We start from the raw sequence: 21,940 nt of genomic DNA, 5'->3' as shown, positions 1-21,940 counted from the left end.
ATGGGCCTGGGTGGTAGTTTAGCTGGCCAGTCCAGTCCCCCTGGGGTTGCCCATCTCAGGCAAGGGGTGAAGCCAGCTCCCCTACACCCATGTTGTCAGCTTTTCCCCCATGGTGATGAGTGGGCCATCTCTTCATGACCTGGGAGTGGGGTGGGGAGAGCTCACCCATGAGGGCCTTTACCAGCTCTCTTGCTGCAGTGTCCAGGGAGGGGAAGGGCAATGAAGAGCTGGCCCAGCTTTGTATGACCCTGTGATTTCACAGGAACACATAGTTCCTGTGGCCCCCTGTTTATGCGATTTTTTTATTCTCTTATATTTGTTGTGATTTGATTTATGATCCTGAATATTATCCAGTTTTGTGAGTGTTTCTTGTGTACTTAAAAATCCTGCATATTCTGCTGTTGGTTCTGCTATATTAATGTTAATTAATTACATAAAGTGTAGAAGGCCACTTCCTGCCAACCAGCTCTCGGCCTCCTGGCTAGCTTATGCCCCGAAATAACAACACACAAATAGTATTCTTTTAAACACTGCCTGGCCCATTAGCTCTAGTCTCTTAGTGGCTAACTCTCATCTCTTGCTTTAACCCATATCTAGTGTAGCACCATGAAGTGGTGTCTTACAGGGAAAGATTCAGCATGTCTGACGTGGCGGCTGGGTCCATCACGTCTGACCCAGAGAGGAGAGGGATGGAGAGTGCCTCACTTCCTCCCAGCATTCTGTTCTGTCTACTCCACCCACCTAAGGGCTGGCCTATCAAATGGGCCAAGGCAGTTTCTTTATTAACCAATGAAAGTAACTCCTCCATCAATAAAGTCACTTGTCAGGGTTATTTCAGTCTCCTCTGTCTTTATTGATTTTTTTTTCTACATTCGATATTGAGAGAGAATTGTTGACATGCTCAAGTATAATTATGGATTTGTTTGTTTTTAATTCCATTATACTCACTTTTTATATTCTCAGACACAGATTTCAGAAGCAGATACATTTAGGATTGTTCTTTATTCTTATTTGATATTTTTCCCATCATTATTAATATTCTTTCTAGCCTGGCAGTGTTCCGTAGTCAGGTGATTCTCACTAAGGTGATTATGATTTATAGATGTGGCCACTGGACCTTCATTTCTTGGCATATGAAACTGAAACGAAGCCTTTGATGATCAAAAAGTTAATAGTAGAAGAATCTAACAGACCAGCTGAGGTGGAAAGCTCCAAAACCAGCCACCCAGGCTAAGAGAGAGGTGACGGCTCCTAGGAGAGGCTCAAACGATGAGTTAAAGCTCCACAAGGTGATGTACCCAGCTAGCTAGTGACAGGCTGAGCTGAAGTCCTTGCACTATGGATCTGGAGTCCTGCCCAACCTGAGATGTGTCTATAGAATTTTTTTTTTCTGTTACTTGTTCTTGTTACTGAGTTCTAAAGCTGAGGGTTAGGGTGTATGGTAGAGATTGAAATCAGCGGCTTTTACCCGAGGCTCTCAGCACAGCTCTGCTCACAGATCCAAGGGAGATCTCACCATGCTGTAGAAAAGTGGAACAAAAGACGCTATAAGGTCATTTACAGGAGATTAAGAAATGAATTACTGAGCAGACACAGAAGTGATCTTCATGACATCAAGCAGTTACTACTAAGTAAATTGATTCCAATAATGCATGTTTTCCCTTCAGGTGTGGTGACTTTGCCAAAGAGTTGACATCTTTTAGTTTTCATGGTGTTTCACCCAAAAGCTTCTTGTTAAGCAACTCACACGCTAAAAAAGTATTTACACTCATGCGTGTGGGGTGCCTGCATGTGGTGCTGGGAATAGAAGACGGCCTGTTCATTTGGTCAAGAGAAGTGGCCAGTGGCACACACAATCGGTGTGAAGTCTCTAGTAGTTTTCCTCTCAGTTGTCCTCCTATGGGGCTTTGCTTCTAAACTGGTCAACACAGTATGAAGACAAAGACAATTCATCTGGCACGTTCTTTTGCTTAGCTATCTCTAACATGTTTGTCCCTGTCATTGCCTCTCAGTCACACTGCTATAGTATAATTGGGGTTAGCAGGGCCGCCCTTCTTACCGTGATTTTCATTGCCTGCACAGAGAGAGTTTGAAGAAACCCATTTTGGGGCTCAGTTACAGATTCCCAATTTGCATTTCCTCATGGGTCACCATGGCCTACATTGATCTGCACTGACCTGGCTCATTTGAAATGACTCAGGGTTTGTTCATAAGGATGCAGAACAAAACGCTTCCTGTACCTCAGAGGTTCTAAATCTGGATGAGTTATTTAAGTACAAGTGTGCCCTGTTGCTTTGTTCAAACCTGAGTGTCAAAATAAAGAACTAAAATACCGTAAGATACTAACCAAACCAGTTAGGCATGTTACGAGCGACACAAAACACATTTTCCTGCTTAATATGTTATGAACATTAGTGTCTGAAATGAATTCGATAAAATTAATCCACATTGTCTTTCATTTTACTTCTTTGAGCATATGTATCAAACTTTTGACACAAGAGAAAATTTTTATTTCACTCTAGTCATAAAAGTTGAGCTGCTTTACTTTCTCTCGCCACCCTTCCTTTAGGAGGACTTGTAAAGAAGTGACCAAAAATGACCAAGTTTCATTTAACCAGTGAACGGAAACAGTAATTGAAGCCTCTTTGAGCATTTCAGCCTTTATTTATAAATAAATTTGTCTTTAAGTAAACTGCTGAACTATTAAGAATGAAATCTTATGACTTATTGTATTTGCAAAAAATATTCTACATTCACTGAGATTTTAAAATGCCTGTTATATACGCAATATTTTTATAAATAGCTATTCTAATTATAAATAATAAAAACCATAAGGAAGATAATGGGCTAGAAGTATTCCAGAAAGGAAACTCAGTGAAAGAGATTAGGAAATGTTCAGTTTATAGGCAATTAAGTTAGCTAAGCCTTGAAGGAGGAAGCAACTGAGGGCATTGAAGGAGGAGAGCTGCTCTAAGTGGAAGGAGCAGTATAAAAAAAAAACCACGATGGCAAAAGGGTTATGAGAGTTTATTGAAAATAATGGCAAAAGGAATAAGCAACTAAATGAAGAAGTGGTGAATGGTGAGGTAACCCACTCCAGGCTGTGCCTGAGGAACAGAAGAGTGACCCTTCAAGCCACAAAGATCCGGAGCTGCTGAAATGCAGCAGAAAATGCAGTTCTCATTCATAAATGTGATTATCTAAAGGGTGCTTCAGGAAGCATGCACACACACACACACACACACACACACACACACACACACACTCTGGAAATAAAATTATTGCCTGGGCATTTTCATTTTAAAGATAAATGTTCAAACAAAAGCATGTGAGTCATACACTGAATTCTTCTCTAACAGAGTCTGAAGAACAGAATAGGGCAGCAACCTGCCCAAGCAAAGCTTGCTCCCAATACAGACCCTACACTGATCATGGTCCAGCATTTATTTTCATCCTACTATAGTCAATGTGGTGTGCCTTGTCTGTTGTCTTAATATGTGGTCATCCAGTAACTTGTACTCTTTGATTTTCATGGCTCCACTTTTCCCTGGGTGCATCATGCTGTTTTACAGATAAGGATAACCAAGAGAGGTGTGCGTTTTTTTTAAATTAATTAATTATTTATTTATTAAAGATTTCTGTCTCTTCCCCACCACCGCCTCCCATTTCCCTCCCCCAATCAAGTCTGATGCAGACAAGGCTGCGGTTACTACTCTATCCCTCAGACTGATAAAATTGTAAATGTGGTCCAACTGGATGCAAAAGACAGGCTCTTTAAGAGGTTGATGTGTATAGTGCAGTTTTTGCCCGACGATCACATTTATAGACAAGAGTGCATACATCCAAAGATTGACACAGAACCCTGGCACAGCTGCATTTGATTGTTGGCATCTGTATTAGTTTGTTTCCGGAACCTTTATGTCACCTATTCTGGCTAGTTGGTGCTCATGTCATGTAATCATGAAAACACCGAGACTAAGTTCCTTGCTCTATCTGCTTCTGTGGAAGCATTATAGAGTGAGGGTTAGCTTTAGCATGACAGAACTTGCAATAGTTTAAGAGGTGAATAAAAACTGTAGATATTTGGAAAGAATGAGAAAATTTCCAAGGTTAAAAATAAATTCTAAAAAGGGGAGAACCTCAAACACACTATGTAATGAAGGCTGCCTTGTTTTCATAATCTCAAGTACCTGAGTGCAGCAGTGGTTATAGTCAGGTACTAGTTTAGATACAGTCATGTATCTAGTTTATCTTCTGTATTTTTAGTTCATACCACAGATTTATTATCATGACATCTTTTCTGTTTTGTTGATTGCTGTCACTGTATTAATCTCTTCCGTGACACCTTTTAATTTCCTGTCATTCTTTTCCGTTCCATAGCGCTCTTCTTTGTTGCATTTTTACAAATGTCTCCTATTTTATAGACATTACACTTTACATTTTGTCAGAAGTATCAAGTACCACTTTTTGTTGCCTTCCCCCGTTCTCATTGAAAATAATTTTTAGAATTATATATTTGTCTTCATCTTTGACATGATGGATCAATATTCTTTCCTCACAATGATTTTGAGACTTTCACAATGTTCTTCTACTCAGTGTGCACAAAAGTGAACTCTTCAGAGGACTGGCATTTGCTATTAGACATTTTTATATATTGTCTTTGTGTCCCTGCCTTCATGTTTATGTGACAGTGGGAGACCATTTAGATCCACATCTATACGGCATGGTGATAATCAAAATGTCTGACCTGTTCCTGAGTTCTAGAAGGCATTTATGACTATAGCTGTGCTGATGTTAAGTAGGTTTCCTGAGATGTAAACTACACCAAACACATTACCTATTGACCCCATATAGAGAGGACACCTGCAGATCAAATGAAGAATTCCATCCAAATCCAGCTGGATGAGTCACTGAATTTATTGGGGTGACTTACAGGAATGTGGATGACAGAAAGGCATCAACACCACCAGGAAGTATCCTTGGTTATTAACATGTACCCGAAGAGTCCCACTCATCCACCGTGCAGGTGGCTTGTGGAAACCTGTGCCTTGAAGAGGCTCTTGCCTGGATTGGGCACCTATACCACCAAAGTGAATTGTTTCACCTTTACATACTCAGGGAAAGGTGGAGCCTCATAAATGCTCTCAAACCTTGGGATCCTCATGAGCCCCTTGAGTCCTGGAATCCCTTTAGGTCCAAGATTCTTGTGAACCTCCACCTGTATCACCAAGGAAGAATTAGTAGGCCTGACCTCACAAGTGTCCCATGAGGGTGTTCTCCACAGTTCAGCATCTCTGATTCAAGATGGCCATGGTCATGTAACACAGAAGAAAGAGCTCATGAGAACTGGATGTGACAATTCTTTATCTATCTTTTCTGGATCTCATATATTCCAGTGATGATAATTCTTACTCTATCTGAAAATGTGGTCCTTCCCGGTCCCCCCCCCCAGGTGTTTTCTTTTCCTCCTCAGCAGACTCTTATTTGTGATAAGTATTCTTTCTAGGATATACTACAAACTCTACCCCTTGATTTGCTTCTACTTGCTGTTAATTATTCTTCTAGCTTGCGGAGTGCAATCGTAGGCCACTGATGTGGGGAGGGTAAGGTGCTTCATTGTGCTAGTGTCAGTCCCTGTAATGTTTCTACCTGTGTCGTCCTAAGAAACAAAGGGTTGCGTCTACTTTCAGACCGGAATCTGAAAAGCACTTTCTCCACTTCTGTTTAAATGGTTCTCATTTTCAAATACACTTCCCGTGGCTCCTAGATCATTGTACGGCCTCATAGAAAATCTTGCTTCCAGGTTGTGCTCACTTTTTAGCACGCTGGCTCCACTAATCAAATTCTATTCGAGGGCCATACTGTAATGCATGGGAGTGAGAAGCCAAGCCCAGGATATTCTACATTAAAATAATAATTTGGAACTGTGGATGTAGCTCAGTGGAAGAGTGTTTGCCTGGCATGCTTGGGACCCTGGAGTCAGTTTACAGCACTGGACATAAAAAGGAATAACAGCCAGACTTGGTGCTAGTTACCATTACTAATAATGGCATTGTGTCTTATAATTATAGAAACATGCTCCCCCAAACCAGTATATCATAATTGAAAGCTTCTAGAATAAAACAGCCCTAGCACACTCAAGTTTGGCATCCCTAGTAGTTCAGTCTGAAACTGAAAGTTACATACAATTGAGTATGTTATCCAGCAGCAAGGAAGTCACTCAGAGGCAGGAAAAGAGGGGGAAGCATACTCTTGACATCCTCCTCTTTCCTCCTCCAAGTCTGTATGGTTGCTATGGCAATCAATTGCTCTTCTGCTAAGATCGCTCCTCCAATCTTTCATAATTACCACCGCCATTCTACTTCAATTGGTTCAGAAATGGTCCCACACCGCTAAGTATTTCTTGTTCAATCTGCCCAATCGTCAGAGCAATGATTTTGAAACAGGATTCTGATCATTCTGTTTTCCTGCTTAGACAGAAAGACTACAAGGCTGTAGTCCCGAATAGAGGCAAAGACGTTGTCTAAAATTGTGGTTGGATTTGGAGCCCCTGCTTTATCTGCAACTCCCACTTTGACCCCTTCCCTCCTCATCTTAATGCTCCCAGTGACACACCCACGCACAGGACTATCTGATGTCCCTTTCTCAGTACAGTAGGAAAAGCCCACACATGCTGACATTTGGGGGAATCTCCAAAGAAAAGGGCTTGACTCCAGAGAGGGCAGCTGCACAATGATCCCCAGTAATCCTTCACTCGAATGTACACGTCGATGCCTAATAGGTTTCATGGTTGTGGTAGGAACTTAATTCTTAACTTCTAAGGAACAGAGTGGGTCATTTATGATGAGAAGCCACTTCCAAGGTTAGGTAGAAAAATGCGACTTCTGTCTTGGCAGCCCTTAGCCTAAAGAAAATCAACTGCCACATTTTGAGCTGCTTTAAGGACAGACCGAAGTAGCAAGAAATTGATGTGTCTGACCAACAGCCAATAAGGTCACGAGGTTTGCCAAAGTCATGTGAGTAAAGTCGTAAGTGTTTGCTCACTTGACTGAGCTTGGAGATATCTGAGGTACTTAGTGACTGTGCCTTTCTGTGTTGGGCACTGCCCCAATCCCTGACCCGGAAAATCTGAGAAGATAAATGTCTATTATTTTAGCCTGCTAATTTGGGGGTGATTTGTTATGTAGCGTTATGTAACTAATATAATAGCTACCCAATCACTCCATAATGAGAGTCGTTTTTCACCAAGCCCGGAAACCCAACCAGAGTTCCCAAATGCCTTTGCATTACTTTGTTCATAAGCACAAACAATTGACAAGTGGTGCCTGAAGAACATAGAGGCAGAGCCATGGTTAACCTCATTTTCTTAAAGATGAGAATGATGATACCACACACTAGACGCAAGAGGATCGTGAAACAATTGCTTCAGGGTATTGAAAACTAATTACACCAACTTTAGAACCGGAGCTAGCCTGGGATGTGTTTGGCTGATAATATTTGGTCAGTTAGAAAGATTTTATGTAAAATTTATTCTGTTTGGGTAGAATTAAGATAACAAATGGTACCTAAATCTATCCCAATATAGGCTATTGAATCTGATAACACAATGCCAGGTTTCACACTCCTAACTTCCGCTCACTAGTTATATACTTTAAGTAACTTCTTATTGTGCTCCCTCAAATGAGGAACTGGGTCAGGAAACAGGAAGCAGGGCTTGGTTCCAAGAACACAGACTTGGAAAAAGTGTCTCACTAGAGTATTCCCAGGATACTATCCTAACAGGCCAATAGAGCAGCCAATTTCTATCAAGGCAAAAACAAACAAGCAAACAAATAAAAAATTTATTAAAAAAACCCCCAAAACCCCAAACAAAAACAAAATAGAACCCAAACCAAAACTAAACCAAGCAATCGACACGCCTCCCCTCCCCCGCAACAATGAAAAAAAAATCAACCAATCAAAGAAAGCCACTAAAATTCAAGCTGGAAACCATTCCTTGTTCTTCACTAGTCTTGTGTTTCAGGATGCATTGCTTCTCTCCCTTGCATCAGACTTGGAGCCGCTTACGTCATGCATGGAGCCATTTGCGGCACAGGGAGCGCAATTCTCAGTAACTTCTGCACTACATCCTCATTCTGCAGATTTGTTTCAGAGGTGCAGCCGGAGCTGCGCTGTTGGAGGAGCCCTGCCCGTGTCACCTGCTGTGTGAAACCACTTGCATATCATCGTCAGACCGGATCTTCTGACAGTAAAAGAAATTTTTTTACATCAAACATATCACAACCCTGTTGTGAAAATCACATAGATTAGTGTCTACACTTCACGTAATGAAAAAGGCCCAGACTCTGATCTATAAATTGATTTAGGAGATTGTCGACAAGCTGCAGGAGGACGTTCAGCGAGTGGGCAATGTATGAGTGTCTGCCGATTTTGTTTGGCTCCAAACTGGAGCATTTTACGTCTAGAGATACAGAAAGAATTGCTTCCATGGAGCGTGTATACAGGGTATTTTGACCATCAATTGAAAAAAAAAAAAAACCACTTTAAAAGCGTTTATGATGTGTTGTTTTGTTGCTTCTGCAGCTTTAGTCAACGTGGTGAAGATGCTCGAAACTCTCCAGCAGGAAGTATCTGGAAACCAGTAGATCAGCTGTCTGCCTGGCAGGGAATGTTGAGACTCAACTTGTAGAAACCAATGTCTTAGACAGAGCCCCTGAGACAGCTTTATTGGGAGTGTCATTAGTCCAATGACCCCAGAGTCTCCCTCTGACTGTTCCCCCATTAAGTAGTTATGAGAACTTTGCTCAGGCTAGCCCAGTCAGAGGAGGGAAGAGCGAGCACAGCATGCTCACTTTTGTTTGTGAACTACCAACAATCTAAAATCTAGGCACAGCACAAGGGATTTTAAGTGTGGGAGCAGGCGGTAGGAGAGCAAACCCTCACACATCTGCCTTTTAGATGTAGGCAAGAAAATGAGCCTGGTATTAGTTTGGTTTGGGTGGTAGAGTTTTTGTGGTTTCTTTAGACTCCATTCCATGAAAAGTACTTTCTAAGGAGCTGCATATAAACTTAAGACTGTGCTTGGGTGAGTCAATTAAGGTAAATAAAATATAAAATATTCAAAGTATGATCAGATATGATTTATAATTTGCATCACTCCGCAATCCCAAATAGAAAATTAAAAAAATATTTAATTGGGAAAAAGATGTTTCCTCCAAATGCTCAGAAAATCACCTACTTTTAAACCCCTTTTTTGAGAAATGCATGAAAAATTAAATCTGACAGGTGGGCTTTTAAGTCTGAAAGTTAGAGTTGAATACATCCCTAAAGATTTGAAATCCTTAGTTTCTAGGCATAGCTCTTAAGAAAAATGAAATGAGAGAAATGTGACTGAAAAATTAACAGATGGTTCCAGTCTTATTTTCTGAAGACTAGCTGACCTTTGGCATTGGATTGTGGGTAAGGCATTGTAGACTCAACTCAGGGACTTTCAAGGGCCTTGAGAAAGTTAGGATCTATTTGAAGTCTGACTTCTGGCCTTATTTTCTCCAAACTACGTTGCATTTCCTCCCCTCAACCTGATAACCCAACAGTGAAATGGGTAACTCCAATAGAAAAGGAAAATGCGTTACAAAGCATGATGCAATCTTAAGTGAACCTCATTAAGTACAGAGCAAATACGTACTAGAGGAAAAAGACTTATGATTTTTGGGACCATTTAAATGGGACATACAGCTCACAGTACACGTTATGGAGGACTTCCCTGAGGCCTGGAGGGCGCTGAGCAAACTGAGATCTTGGATCTAAACAAAGGACATACTCCCGTGTTTGTGGACAAGTATGGTCTACACTAAACAATATACTCACAGGACAATTGTATGGAATCAACTAGACCTGGAGAAAGAGGTTATCCATGTATACAAGAAAAGAGCCTGAGAAATGAGCATGATTAGAAGCCACAGGTGGATAGAGCATGCTCAGTATTGGGTGCACCAAGTTGGACAATGGAGTCTTCTGGTGAAGCAGACCGAGACCAGTCCCCTGATATCTCTAGCACATGAGCCTAGGGATCTTAAACACACATTATTGGAAAGTCTAGCATGGTAAGGTACACTTTCAGAGGGTTCTACCAAGGTTGTGTAAAGAAGTCACACTGTCCATTGAGCAACTACCGGGCTATAAGTGTTCTAGGAAACAACCTACTGCATTTTTGGGGATGCATGCTCTGAGTGGAAGCATATGAACTCCTTGTAATTTGTGTTGGACCTAGCCAGGGCAGAGGCAAGCATGGGCAGCCTTTTTTAGTTCCATTACAACTGTATTTTACATTTTAAAACCTATGTTTCGTACTCGTCCAGTTATCAATATAAAGATTACTTTGTATCTCATTTTGATTGTGCAGGAAAATGTACACCAGAAATGCTTCATGTATGTAAAAATGTATTTTTTGCTTGGATTTTATTACGTATGTGTATATTTAACAGTACTATTAGTAGTGATATTCACCAATAAGACTAAGAGAAAAATGCCTATGATCCAGAAAAAGTAATGAAGATTACTAAAATTGGAAACTCTCAAGGGACCTGTTTTTAATTTGTTATAGGGAGTAGTGGCCCCTTGTTTGTCCCGGCTGCCCAGCTAGCTTAACACCCGAAATAACCACACAGAAATTGTATTAATTAAATTACTGCCTGGCCCATTATTTTTAGCCTCTTATTGGCTAACTCTCACACCTTGACTTAATCCATTTTTATTAATCTATGTTTACCACGAGGTCATGGCTTATCGGTTTAACACGTCTCACCCAGTGTCTCCATGGCGACTCCCTCCCTCCTTTTTTTTTTTATTTAGAATTTAGTTTTAGTTTATTCTTCTTTGCCTACCTAAGTTTTGTCCTATCAGCCCAAGTAGTTTCTTTTATTGATCAACCAATGAAAGCAACACATAAACAGAAGGACCTCCTACACCATTTTCCCTTTTTTGTTTAAACAAAAAGGAAGGCTTTAATATAGTAAAATTACATATAACAGGTATCAAGCAAAAATTACAGTTACAATATTTATATTTATTTTACCTTTTATCATAAAAAAGAAAACTATAACTATAATTATCTATTTTTTAACTCCATCAAAGACTCCAGAAGGATATAATATTACCCAAGTAAATGAGAAGTAAGCAACTTTTAAAACTCTAGAAATGATAGAGACATCTTGCTGCCTGTACAGGTTACCCAATGTTCTTTTGTACCATCGGGGCATACATTTTTAGCCTATAGGCCCATAGTATTTAGCAAACTTTTCCATGAAGCAGGAAATTTTAAAGACAGTTTTGCCTATATTGTCAGTTTGTCAGTCACTTCTTTTGTGTCCTATAGAATGTCTTACAGACTCTTTTATGAAGCAGTAACCCTAAAGGACCATCTCACCTTTAGGCAAGTTTGGCAGTTATCTCTCTATGGGTACTGAATGTCTAGTTTATGTAACAGTCCAGGCAAGAGCAGTTTCTTGCCCAAATGGCTAACCAGCTCCATAAGGAGCCTCTTTGATGCCCATTTTTCTCAGGAAGTAGCTTGGTGCTGCCAGGAGCAGACGTATTTCATTGTTATGAAAAGTCCTAAGTTATTAAAACATTTTAAATGCCATATTCTGTCATCTTTGAAAGATATAAAGAATGCCTATCTAACTGAAATATATCTCTATATATCTAGAAAATCTAATTAACATGACTACAAGCTTGACTATTATCGATGATTATCCATTAACAACCTATATTTCCTAATTATACATTACATTTTTAAATGAACTATACAATCACAATACCTTAATCAAAGTCAGAAATATGCATATAACAAAATTGACCTTAAATTAGTATTAGTAAATCAAGATTTATATCATTAATTGATTGGCTTTCTCTTCATAGCAGAAAGTAAAACTAGTAAAGATGTGGGATTCCACTCTGTATGCTGTGAATACCATTAGTGAATAAAGAAACTGCCTTGGCCTGATAGGGCAGAGTAGAGTTAGGTGGGGAAAACTAAACTGAATGCTGGGAGAAAGAAGGCAGAGTCAGGGAGAAGCCATGTAGCCTGCCAGAGACAGATGCCAGAACTTTATTCCATAAGCCACAGCCACGCATGGCGATATACAGATTAATAGAAATGGGTTAAATTAGTTTGTAAGAGCTAGCCAATAAGAAGCTAGAGCTATCTCCTTTCATCGCCTGATGAAGGTTAATATTCAGGAGGGTGCCTATATTTTTTTCTTTGGATTCACCTTCTTATTTAGGAGATAGAGACAGATACCCACATTGGAGCATTGGACTGAAATCTCAAGGTCCAAATCAGGAGCAGATGGAGAGAGAGCACGAGCAAGGAACTCAGGACAGCGAGGGGTGCACCCACATACTGAGACAATGGGGATGTTCTATCGGGAACTCACCAAGGCCAGCAGCCCGGGTCTGAAAAAACATGGGATAAAACCGGACTCGCTGAACATAGCGGACAATGAGGACTACTGAGAACTCAAGAACAATGGCAATGGGTTTTGATCCTACTGCATGCATGTACTGGCTTTGTGGGAGCCTAGGCAGTTTGGATGCTCACCTTACTAGACCTGGATGGAGGTGGGTGGTCCTTGGACTTCCCAGAGGGCAGGGAACCCTGATTGCTCTTTGGGCTGACAAGGGAGGGAGACTTGATCGGGGGAGGGGGAGGGAAATGGGAGGTGGTGGCGGGGAGGAGGCAGAAATCTTTAATAAATAAATAAATTAAAAAAAAAGAAGCTAGAGCTAATAGGCCAAACAGTATTGCAAATAATATGGTTTCTGTGTGATTATTTCTGGAGTTTGGGTGGCTGGTAAATGAACAAGCTGCCTCCTACAACATATTATAAATTTTATACCATTCTTTTGCTTTTTTAAAAATTATTTTCTTCTACTCTGTGCATTCTTAAAATTGCATTATTTATTTTCATTTGGTTTGAATATTTGTAGTAAAGTTATACTATGTATTTTCTTATATTATTTTTTTGCTTTCCTTCTTTTATGTGGTTCACTCATTTATTATATTTAAAATAAAAATACATACTTTTTGTTAAAATTTGGGTTATTTCCAGCTTTCCATTATTATAAGAATACAATGTTGAGCATTCCCATGTTCATTTCTTCTTTTCCCTTGCTTTCTATGTCCTTACTTGAGCACAGACATTTCTACTTTTTAAAAATCTTCCAATTCAGTCTTCTTTTCTGCCTGTAGTTATATCATTCTGAAAACATTTTACATTTCATGTATTGACTTTTTTAATTCTAGCATTAATATGTAGATTATTAGAATATAATCCATGTAAGATCCAATTTTCTGGTGTTTTCCACTATTTTGTTTGGACATTCTTATCATTTTATTTTCTTCTGTTTAGGGGTGGTAGAAGGCATACAAACCCAGCACCTTACGCCAGCTGAACAAACATTCTACTGCTCTGGCCACGCTCAGCCTGGCTATCATAGTCCTTTAGAAACCTATGCTCACAATTTCAGTATGTTTTCTAAGTATGCTTTGTCATTTTTAATGAAAGGTGAGACGTATTTGTGAAAAATTATAAATCATTGGGGTTGGAGAGATAGCTCAGCATTTAGGAGCATTTGTTATTCTCAGAGAGGACCCGGGTTCACTTCCCAGCACCTACATTGCTGACAATGGTCTGAAACTCCAATTCAGAAGGATCCAGTTCCCTTGTCAGACCTCAGCACTACTCACACATGGGACTCAGACATACATACAGGCAAAACACCCACACTTATTAAGTAAAGGTAAACATTCAAAAATAATATATAAATCTGGTTAATACTCAGTGCATCCGAATACAATTGCCATCTTCTGTTTTGTAACTCGATTATTGCAAAGGTGTCTGTCTAACCAATGGCTCATCTGACTCAAGCAGAACCAAGTATTAGTTTAAATCTATTTATGATTCATAAATAATCCCAAATTATAGATTTTCATGAGACCCAAATGAGAGCCTGGGGTAATTATGAAGGGTCTCTCCAAGTTTGCAATCTGTGCTGCTCTAAAAGTTCTGAAAACACACACTGGGCTTGTCATTGACTCCTAGTAGGTCTTTCACCCTTCTCCAAGTATTAAGCAAACCCTTTGAGGGCAAACTTGGCTATGAATGTGGCACTTACCTTTTTTTAATGCTCTGTTCCTCAGTTCTGTGATGTTGATTGCTTTGCATCTAATCTTGTGTCACCATTTCTTGTGAGGTTTTCAAATTTCTATTAACTTCTTACTCTCTGAGAAACCTCCTTTCCTTGAGCTTTCCCCCTTTGCTTCAATATATAAAACTCTTATGGAGATGCATGGCTTATCCCCAATGATTCATTTCTCTGAGGTTTTGGCAATTCTTGTTCTGACTGCTTCCGTGGTCATTAAAATTTAATATTGCTTTAAAAACAATTTTATTAAGTAATTTTTGGCCTTTGACTCTAGAGGCCTTTGGTTTACTTTAAGTCCCAGTTCTATAGTGACCGACAGAAATCACGATTTTTTTTTTTTGAGTCTTATGTCCAGGTGTGTAATGCGGTGCTTTATGTTAACTCAAAGTCTGGCCATTCATCTGTTAAAATAAGAATGAGTTTCTATGGTCTGCATTGTTGATACAGTATCTTCCATTAGTTATTGCAGTTGCCTCTCATGCTGAATCTGAGGTCAGAGTGTGAGACACAGGATCATAGAGGCCTTGGTCTGTGCATGTCCCGTGGCCCTGTGTCCTGCCTGACCCAGGAACAACGTTGCATCAGGAATCACCCTATCATCACTCACGCCTTTTGGAAAGCATCCATGTGTATTTCTCCTCCTTGACGTATGAATGAAATTGAGTAAGCCGCAAGTGTGACATTTCATCCAGCTCAACAGGTCATAATTCACTCAAAAACTGTATTATACCATTTTGCAACAGTTTCCCAGGGTCCTATAGAAGCCTCCTTGTGTATTTCTCCACGTGAACATTGAAACTTCGGATGACAGTATCGGATGCTTTCTTTCTCGTATAGTTTGTCAGTCCTCATGACAGCATTCTCTTCGCAGTAAGTATTGGTTTAGTGAAAAAGGGAGTAAGTGAAGCACTTCGTCCTCGCTGCATTTTAGGCTCCACCCACACTGGGTCTCCATACTTCTCCCCAGATGAACTTTCTCTAGTCCTGGGTCTCCACACTTCTCCTGAGATGAACCTTCTCTGTTTCCTCCTAATTTTTGTCCCTATATTTTGCAGTCACTATATATAACAGTGTGAATCCTCCAAAAGATGCTTCCCAACCCCAACTCTCAGCACCTTTGAATGTGTCTTTACTTGGAAATAAAAGAAGCCTTTCCAACTGTAATTAATATAAGGATCTGAGGATAAGATCATTCTTGGTTAGGCAGCTGCATCAAAGAAATATTTATTCCAGGCTGCCAGATTTCCCACAGAGACTGGTGGATTTCGGTGGTTCACTTTATTGATGGCTATACTTAAAGGAACGGCTCCAGGTCCATGAGAAAAACACCCTGGGTTGTAAAACTAGGGAGAGGCTAGGAGCCTGTAGCCTGAAAGACACCCACCTACAGCTTAGCTAGACTGGGACAACATGAGAGCTGGTTTGGTCACGTGGCTTCTAAATCTAGTGACAATATGCCTGTGCTCTTGAAAGAACTGCCATTGTGAACCAGAAGAGAAGACACATGGAGGCACAGAAGCCAGTGGCCCTGGGAAGAGAGCTCCATGAGGATGATGTATTCTCCCCCCCCCCCCCCCCCCGTGGGTCACAAGGATAGCCAGTTCCTCCAGAAGCTGGGGGAGAAGCTGGAGGCACCCCTCCCCCAACACTGCATGCCCATTGGAGCTGCCAAAGGAACTGCCTGCATTCCAGAACTATGAAACAGGACTTGCAAGAAAAGTGTCTCTCCACTTCTCACTATAAAACACCAAAATACTTCATCTCATTAAAGACATCAAAATTGGCACACCATTCTTTTATTCATCCCCTTGTCCCGCAATTGATGGTCTGAGCTAAAATGACAACTGTAACGATGTTACACCGAGACCTGTGCAGTGTTTGATGCATGCTTCACCTCCTTGATGTGGGAAGTGTTATTTTTCCAAATTAAGGATACAGTAAAACTATATGAGGGAGTAAAATCATGTGCTTAACATGATTGTCTTTATTTCCCGGAATACAGTCATCATTATTTGTGCATTTTTGGGTGCAAATGCATCAACAGATAGAGCTAAAAACCACAGATATTTATGTAGATGCATGTAAGTTTTCCTTTTAAAATTTCCTTTTAGCCTTATGTAATTTACTGTTTAAAATTTGTATATATTATTTAATAAGGAATTTGAAACAACTCAGTTAAATGCTTTTAACCTTTAAATATTTTTTTTAGGATTCTATCTTACTCTTCACAGTACTTAGCAATTTCTTTTAACTTTGGCTATGCCCAGCTTTTGTGGAACGAATATAGTTAACACAAGTGTCAGCCCCTGCCTGTCCTCCAAGTCCCAGCTTCCCAGAGTCGCGTTTCTCTTGAACATTTTAATAGAGTGCTGAGGGGAGAAAGCAATGCTCTCTGGTCTGTGCTGCTTCTCAGTAGTACTGGGGGGTGGCATGCTGCTGCCTTTGAACCAATTATCTGCTTCACTCTGCAGCCTGTTTCCTGAGACTGTGATCCTCTTGCATCCTTGGGTACTGCTCCTCTGAGTAGTTATGGGATAGGCTTCTAGAAAATAAAGAGGGTTAAAGCATATTAAAAATTTCCCTTGTTCCCCAATCATTCGGGAAACATGCAAACATCATGGGGTGTTGAGACTGAGAAGAAAACAGACAAATATCTCCTTGGTCAGGCAGGTACTCAGGAAAACCCTAAATTTACATAGGCTCGGGACAAATGTAAAGTTACAATGGGGGTAAGTGTATCAGAGAGAATCATCATGGAAGAAGAGCAGGAGAGGATAGGGAAATGATTGGCAGCATCTGCAGGCTAACAGCAGCGAGGGGAAACAGGTGTGCTGAGGCAGTTGCAAGTGAACCTGTGAGCTAGGGGCAGGTAAACCCAGGGAAATAAGACAACTGGCAACCATATTATTAAACTGCTTTCACAAGTACATAGTCCATGTCAGGATTCCCTAATGGTGGTTGACGGGGAGAGAGAGAACAGTTGGAAAGTCCAAAGTCTCTTCTGAGACTCAGGGCAACTTCTTAATTGTAACCTTTTAAAAACAAAACAAAACAAAAACAAAAACAAAAAAAAGCAAACTACATGCTTCCAACACAGTGGTGCAGAGTGTATGTTGCCATTCTGTAAAACACAGAGTCTGTTCTACACGCTATGGTACAAGCCGGGAACTAGGCTGAAGACTTAAAAACACACGCACCCAGATAGACGGGGACACAGGTCATCCTTGATACAAGACTACCAACTTTATTGTGCTCCAGGGAAGCTTATATAGGGGTCCTTAACTGATAGCCACGCCCCAGCTCTCGGGATCTTTCAGCTGCAGACCTCACCAGAGTCCACTCCCCTGCCATCAGGGTCTTGTGCTCAGAGAAGTAGCAAACACAGGTAAACAAGTTTTGTTCAGTTCACTCCCGCAGGCAAAGGGAATGAGGTAGGCACAGAAAGTCAAGGGGCCAGGGGTCTGCAGCCCCAACACCATTCCAAAAGGAAGAATGGAGGATGGTGAAAAGATAGTGAACCAAAGCAAGACGGACACCCAGCAGGGAAAAGTCCAAATCCTGTAGTTCTATGTCAGGTTACCAAAGGGCTTAGATGGTGCCTCTCTTCCAGCTTTCCTAACACAACACTTTCTCTTCCATAGGTTTGTTATCTTCAGGTCTTCTGCCAGGTATCCCACGGCTCTGGCATCTCCAACATTGTGAGGTCTCCAACACAATCCAGGCTTCACCTTCACAGTCTCACACAATGTCCTGTCAGGGTCTGCATGCAGGAAACTCCCCTCCACACGCCTGCCCTCAGCAGCTTTCCTTAACATGGAGGAAGAGTCCACAGCCCCTTTACTACTGTATCCATGATGCTAAAGCTGGAACCACATGCTTGATGCTGTCTTCTTCTCTTGCCTGCTTGGTTGGAATCTGGCCCTGCCCTTGGATTGCATTTACACAAGCTTTGATGTGTTGTTTTCCTTTATCGAATAAGCTTTCTTCTGTTTAGGAAGAGTAAACCTTTTTTTTTTTTTTTTTTTAGACATTTCCTTCTTACAAGTTGGAAGCTAAGCTGGGTGAGGTCTTGCTCTGAGGGGACTGCTCCCTTTATTCCACATAATTAAGCTATTTTGTTCCCTTTATTCCACTCCCCATGAGCCCTTTCTTTAAACTTCTCATCTTTTTGAGCATAAGACTTGGCTCTAGCATTAAATGTCATCTTGCTCTTTTTCAAACTGTACGGTTTTTTTCTTGCTCCGCTTGCTCTTTTTCATTATAGATCTGTATAAGAGTAATTGCTGATAACCAGGCAACAGAGTCAATATTAGGCTGTAATTAGTCCAAAACTTTTCAATTTAGCCTCTGGTATAGTCCTAGGACAAGGGCAAAAGGAGTCATGCTATTTGCTAAAATATCACAAAAATGGTTCTAGCCCGGTTGCTAATTTTGTTACCCTCTGAAACCCTATGAGCTGGGCCTCCATAGCTCATATTGCCTTTAGCTGTCTTCCAAGTTCCTACTAGGACGGTTCGTTAAGCCCTGCTTACAGTCTTCAGCTGGTTTTCTTGTCCAAAATCTAAACGTCTTCCATATATATATATTTTTTTTTTTCAAAAAAATAGTATGATCAGGTCCATCACAGCAACCACTCCCTGGTATCAACTTCTATCTTACTTTCCTATTGCTGTGATGAGACTCCATGACCAAGGGCACTTACAGAGAAAAGCGTTTTTTGTGTCTTATAGTTTCAGAGAGTGAGTCCATAACCACCACTACTCTAGAGCTTACATATTTCCCCATTTTGCTGAAAACAGTTTCTTTTCGCACACAATATGTCCTGATTACAGTTTCCCCTTCCTCTACTCGCCCAAGTTTGTTCCCACCTCCCCCCCATTCATATCCACTCCTTTTCTCTTTCATCAGAAAGGAACCTAACAACAAAACACAACAAAACAAAACACATCACAATGAAGTTGGACAAAGCAAACCAACAGAAGAAAAAGAACACTAAGAGCAGTCTCAAGAATCAGAGGCCCTTCATTCATACACTCAGGGATCTCATAGAAATATTAAACTGAAAGCTATTATGTATATGAGAAACCTAGGGAAAATGTGTGCTTGCTGCTTCCGTCTCTGTGAACTCATATGAGCTTTGCTTGATTGACTCATAAGGCCTTGTTGTTCTCCTGGTGTCCCCCACACCCTTTGGAGCTTTCTTCCTCCTCTTCCTAGAGTTTCCAGAACTCTGAGAGGAGGGATTTGATGGTGACACCCCTTTTAGAGCTGTGTGTCTGAAGGTTCCCTCTCTGTGTGTAATGTTTGCATGTGCGTCTCTGTATTTATTTCCATCTGCAGGAAGAAGCTTCTCTGACAGTGATAATCAGCATAGTCTGAATAACTTGTATTTGGATATAATAATGTCTGAACATGGCACTAATCTAAGAGTGTAGGGGAATATCAATTCAAGCCATTCTATTGCTACTTTGTTTTTTTTAAAGACCAGTACTATTTGGGTTTACCCTAGGTCTCTGGGCTATCTAGTCTCTGTTTCTTGGTTGCCCAAACAGTATCAGGTATGGGTTCCATCTTGTGGAGTGGGCTTGAAGTCAAATCAGAAATTTGTTGGTTATTATCACAGACTTTAGGTTGCCGTTGCCTGAGCATATTTGTAGGCAGGACATCATTGTAGATGAAAGGTTTTGTGGCTCTGTTGGTGTTTAGGATTCCTTTGTGGTAGCATTCAGAGTATCTTTCCATACCAAAGACACTAGACCATAGCAATAAATGTTCTATGGAGGCATCAGCTGCAGTGAGTTGTGTGGGTGTCGTCTTCAACAATGGTGCACTGCTGTCAGGTTGTGGAGAGCTACCTATTGTCTTGGAAGTAGCCTGGTTGTCTAGATTTTTTCCTTCCAGGGAGATCCATGTATACCTGCTAGTCCCTTCCTCTCTATATAACCTCTCTTGGTCTACTGATTGTAGCTTGGCTATCATTTATTTAACAGCTTGAGACACAATCACTCTGCAAAGAGAGAGCTCACTGGGAATGGCATGGGTCTTTGAAACATAAAGTCCACTTCTTGTGACATGGCTCCTTCAACAAGGACATGCCTTCTAATCTTTCTCAGACAGTTCTATCAATTGGGAATCAAGTACTTGACCAAATAAGCCCATGGGGCCATTCTCATTCAAACCACCACTGAGTCACACATTCCAAAGAGACTTGAGTCCAGAGGAGAGAGGATGGTTTGCAGGGAAGTGAGCATTGTGGTGACGGTAGATGGAGATCTGAGAAGGATTCACCACAGGACAGAATAGTCCATGTGGTTCTACAGGAGACAATGGAAATCAAGAATGTAGAGCTGGTTAGAGTGATATAGGCAACAAGCATGGGCAAATTAATGTGAAGAACTCTGAACTAATATATTGATCAGATTTCATTTGGGGTTATTGAAATTTCTCAGGATTCCTTCCTCCCTTCTTCCCTAAGCCTTTCTCTTTTATTTATTTATATTTTTTCTAAGCCTTTCTTTTTAAAACTATTTTCTCTCTCAACTGTCCCCCCTTTCTTACCATTTCATTTCTCTACATGTTTTTCAGTATAACCTATTCTCTCTTAGTATCTGTAATAGTAGAATTACTATGTGGACAATTTTTCTCTAAATCTGCCTTAATTGGAGGCCTAGGTTTATAACAGCAGCAAATTTACAAGCTCTTGCTGAAGTACCACAGTTATATGACAACTTAAATAAATATTAAAATCTCATCATGTTTTCTGATGTGGGATTCCCCTCTGTATGCTGTGAATATCATTGGTTAATAAAGGAACTGCTTTGGGCTGTGAGTCAGGGAAAACTAAACAGAATGCTGGGAGAAAGAAAGGTAGAGTCAGAGAGAAGCCATGTAGCCCCTGCCAGAGATGGACGCCGGAACATTATCTGGTAAGCCACAGCCTCGTGATGATACACATATTACTAAAAATGGGTTAAATTAAGATGTAACTATTAGGAAATAAGAAGCTAGAGCTAATGGGCCAAACAGTGACTTAAATAATATAGTTCCTATGTGATTATTTTGGGTCTGAGCTGCTAGAAATGACTAAGTGGCCTTCCAACAATAGTTTTCATAATTTCTTAGGTCAAATTTGTAGGCTTAGGCATCCCATAGAGCTTTCAAGGTGGCAGGGTTGTATGAGGGAACCTCCCCATCAAGTAGAGTGATAATTCTAATATCCTAACTCTACCCTTTGCGTCCTTACATCTCATTTGCTGTGTATCAGCCAGCTGTTGAGTTTGCATCTGGCACAAGTGAATTACCTGTTTAAAATGATTTTATTATATATGTCATATCTTATCCTCCCAATATTAGTTTTGGTTATCCAAAATGACTTTGACAAATTAAAAGCTAACATACTGGTAATCTAGTCACAATAAGCTCTTTAGGTTAGTAAGGTAGCATCAAGATGCTTAATAGCAAATTATGACTTAGACATGTTTTAATGAAGGATAGTGCCTAAATCTAACACTAGATGTATTTTTTTTGTGTGTTCTTTTGAAGGGACCATTCTTCTGTACTAGATGTTTCCATGTTTCCATATCCAGATTTCTTCACCAAGGCAGATAAGAAATTGGCAGAAATCGTTGACCATCATGTAAGACTGACTTTCTTTTTTTTTTTTTAAAATTAAAGAATTAAGTATAATTACATTATTTTCACCCTTCCTTACTTCTCCCCAAACCTTCCCATA

General features: G+C 40.4%; 1 protein-coding gene across 1 annotated transcript in view; it reads left to right on the top strand.

Annotated features, from left to right (window-relative positions):
• Positions 1-21,940, top strand: part of Tmem232 (transmembrane protein 232) — a 264,584-nt gene that overhangs the window by 231,186 nt on the left and 11,458 nt on the right. The window contains exon 13 of the mRNA XM_050153493.1: positions 21,751-21,844. Within this exon, the coding sequence (XP_050009450.1) occupies positions 21,751-21,844 (94 nt within the window). The remainder of the gene's footprint in view (positions 1-21,750; positions 21,845-21,940) is intronic.

This window comes from Alexandromys fortis, unplaced genomic scaffold, assembly GCF_014885135.2.
Source record: "Alexandromys fortis isolate MF-2015 unplaced genomic scaffold, M_Fortis_MF-2015_v1.1 scaffold_61, whole genome shotgun sequence".
Lineage (NCBI taxonomy): Eukaryota > Metazoa > Chordata > Mammalia > Rodentia > Cricetidae > Alexandromys > Alexandromys fortis.
The sequence above is the reverse complement of the archived record's forward strand: the minus strand, read 5'-3'. Positions and strand labels throughout refer to the sequence as shown.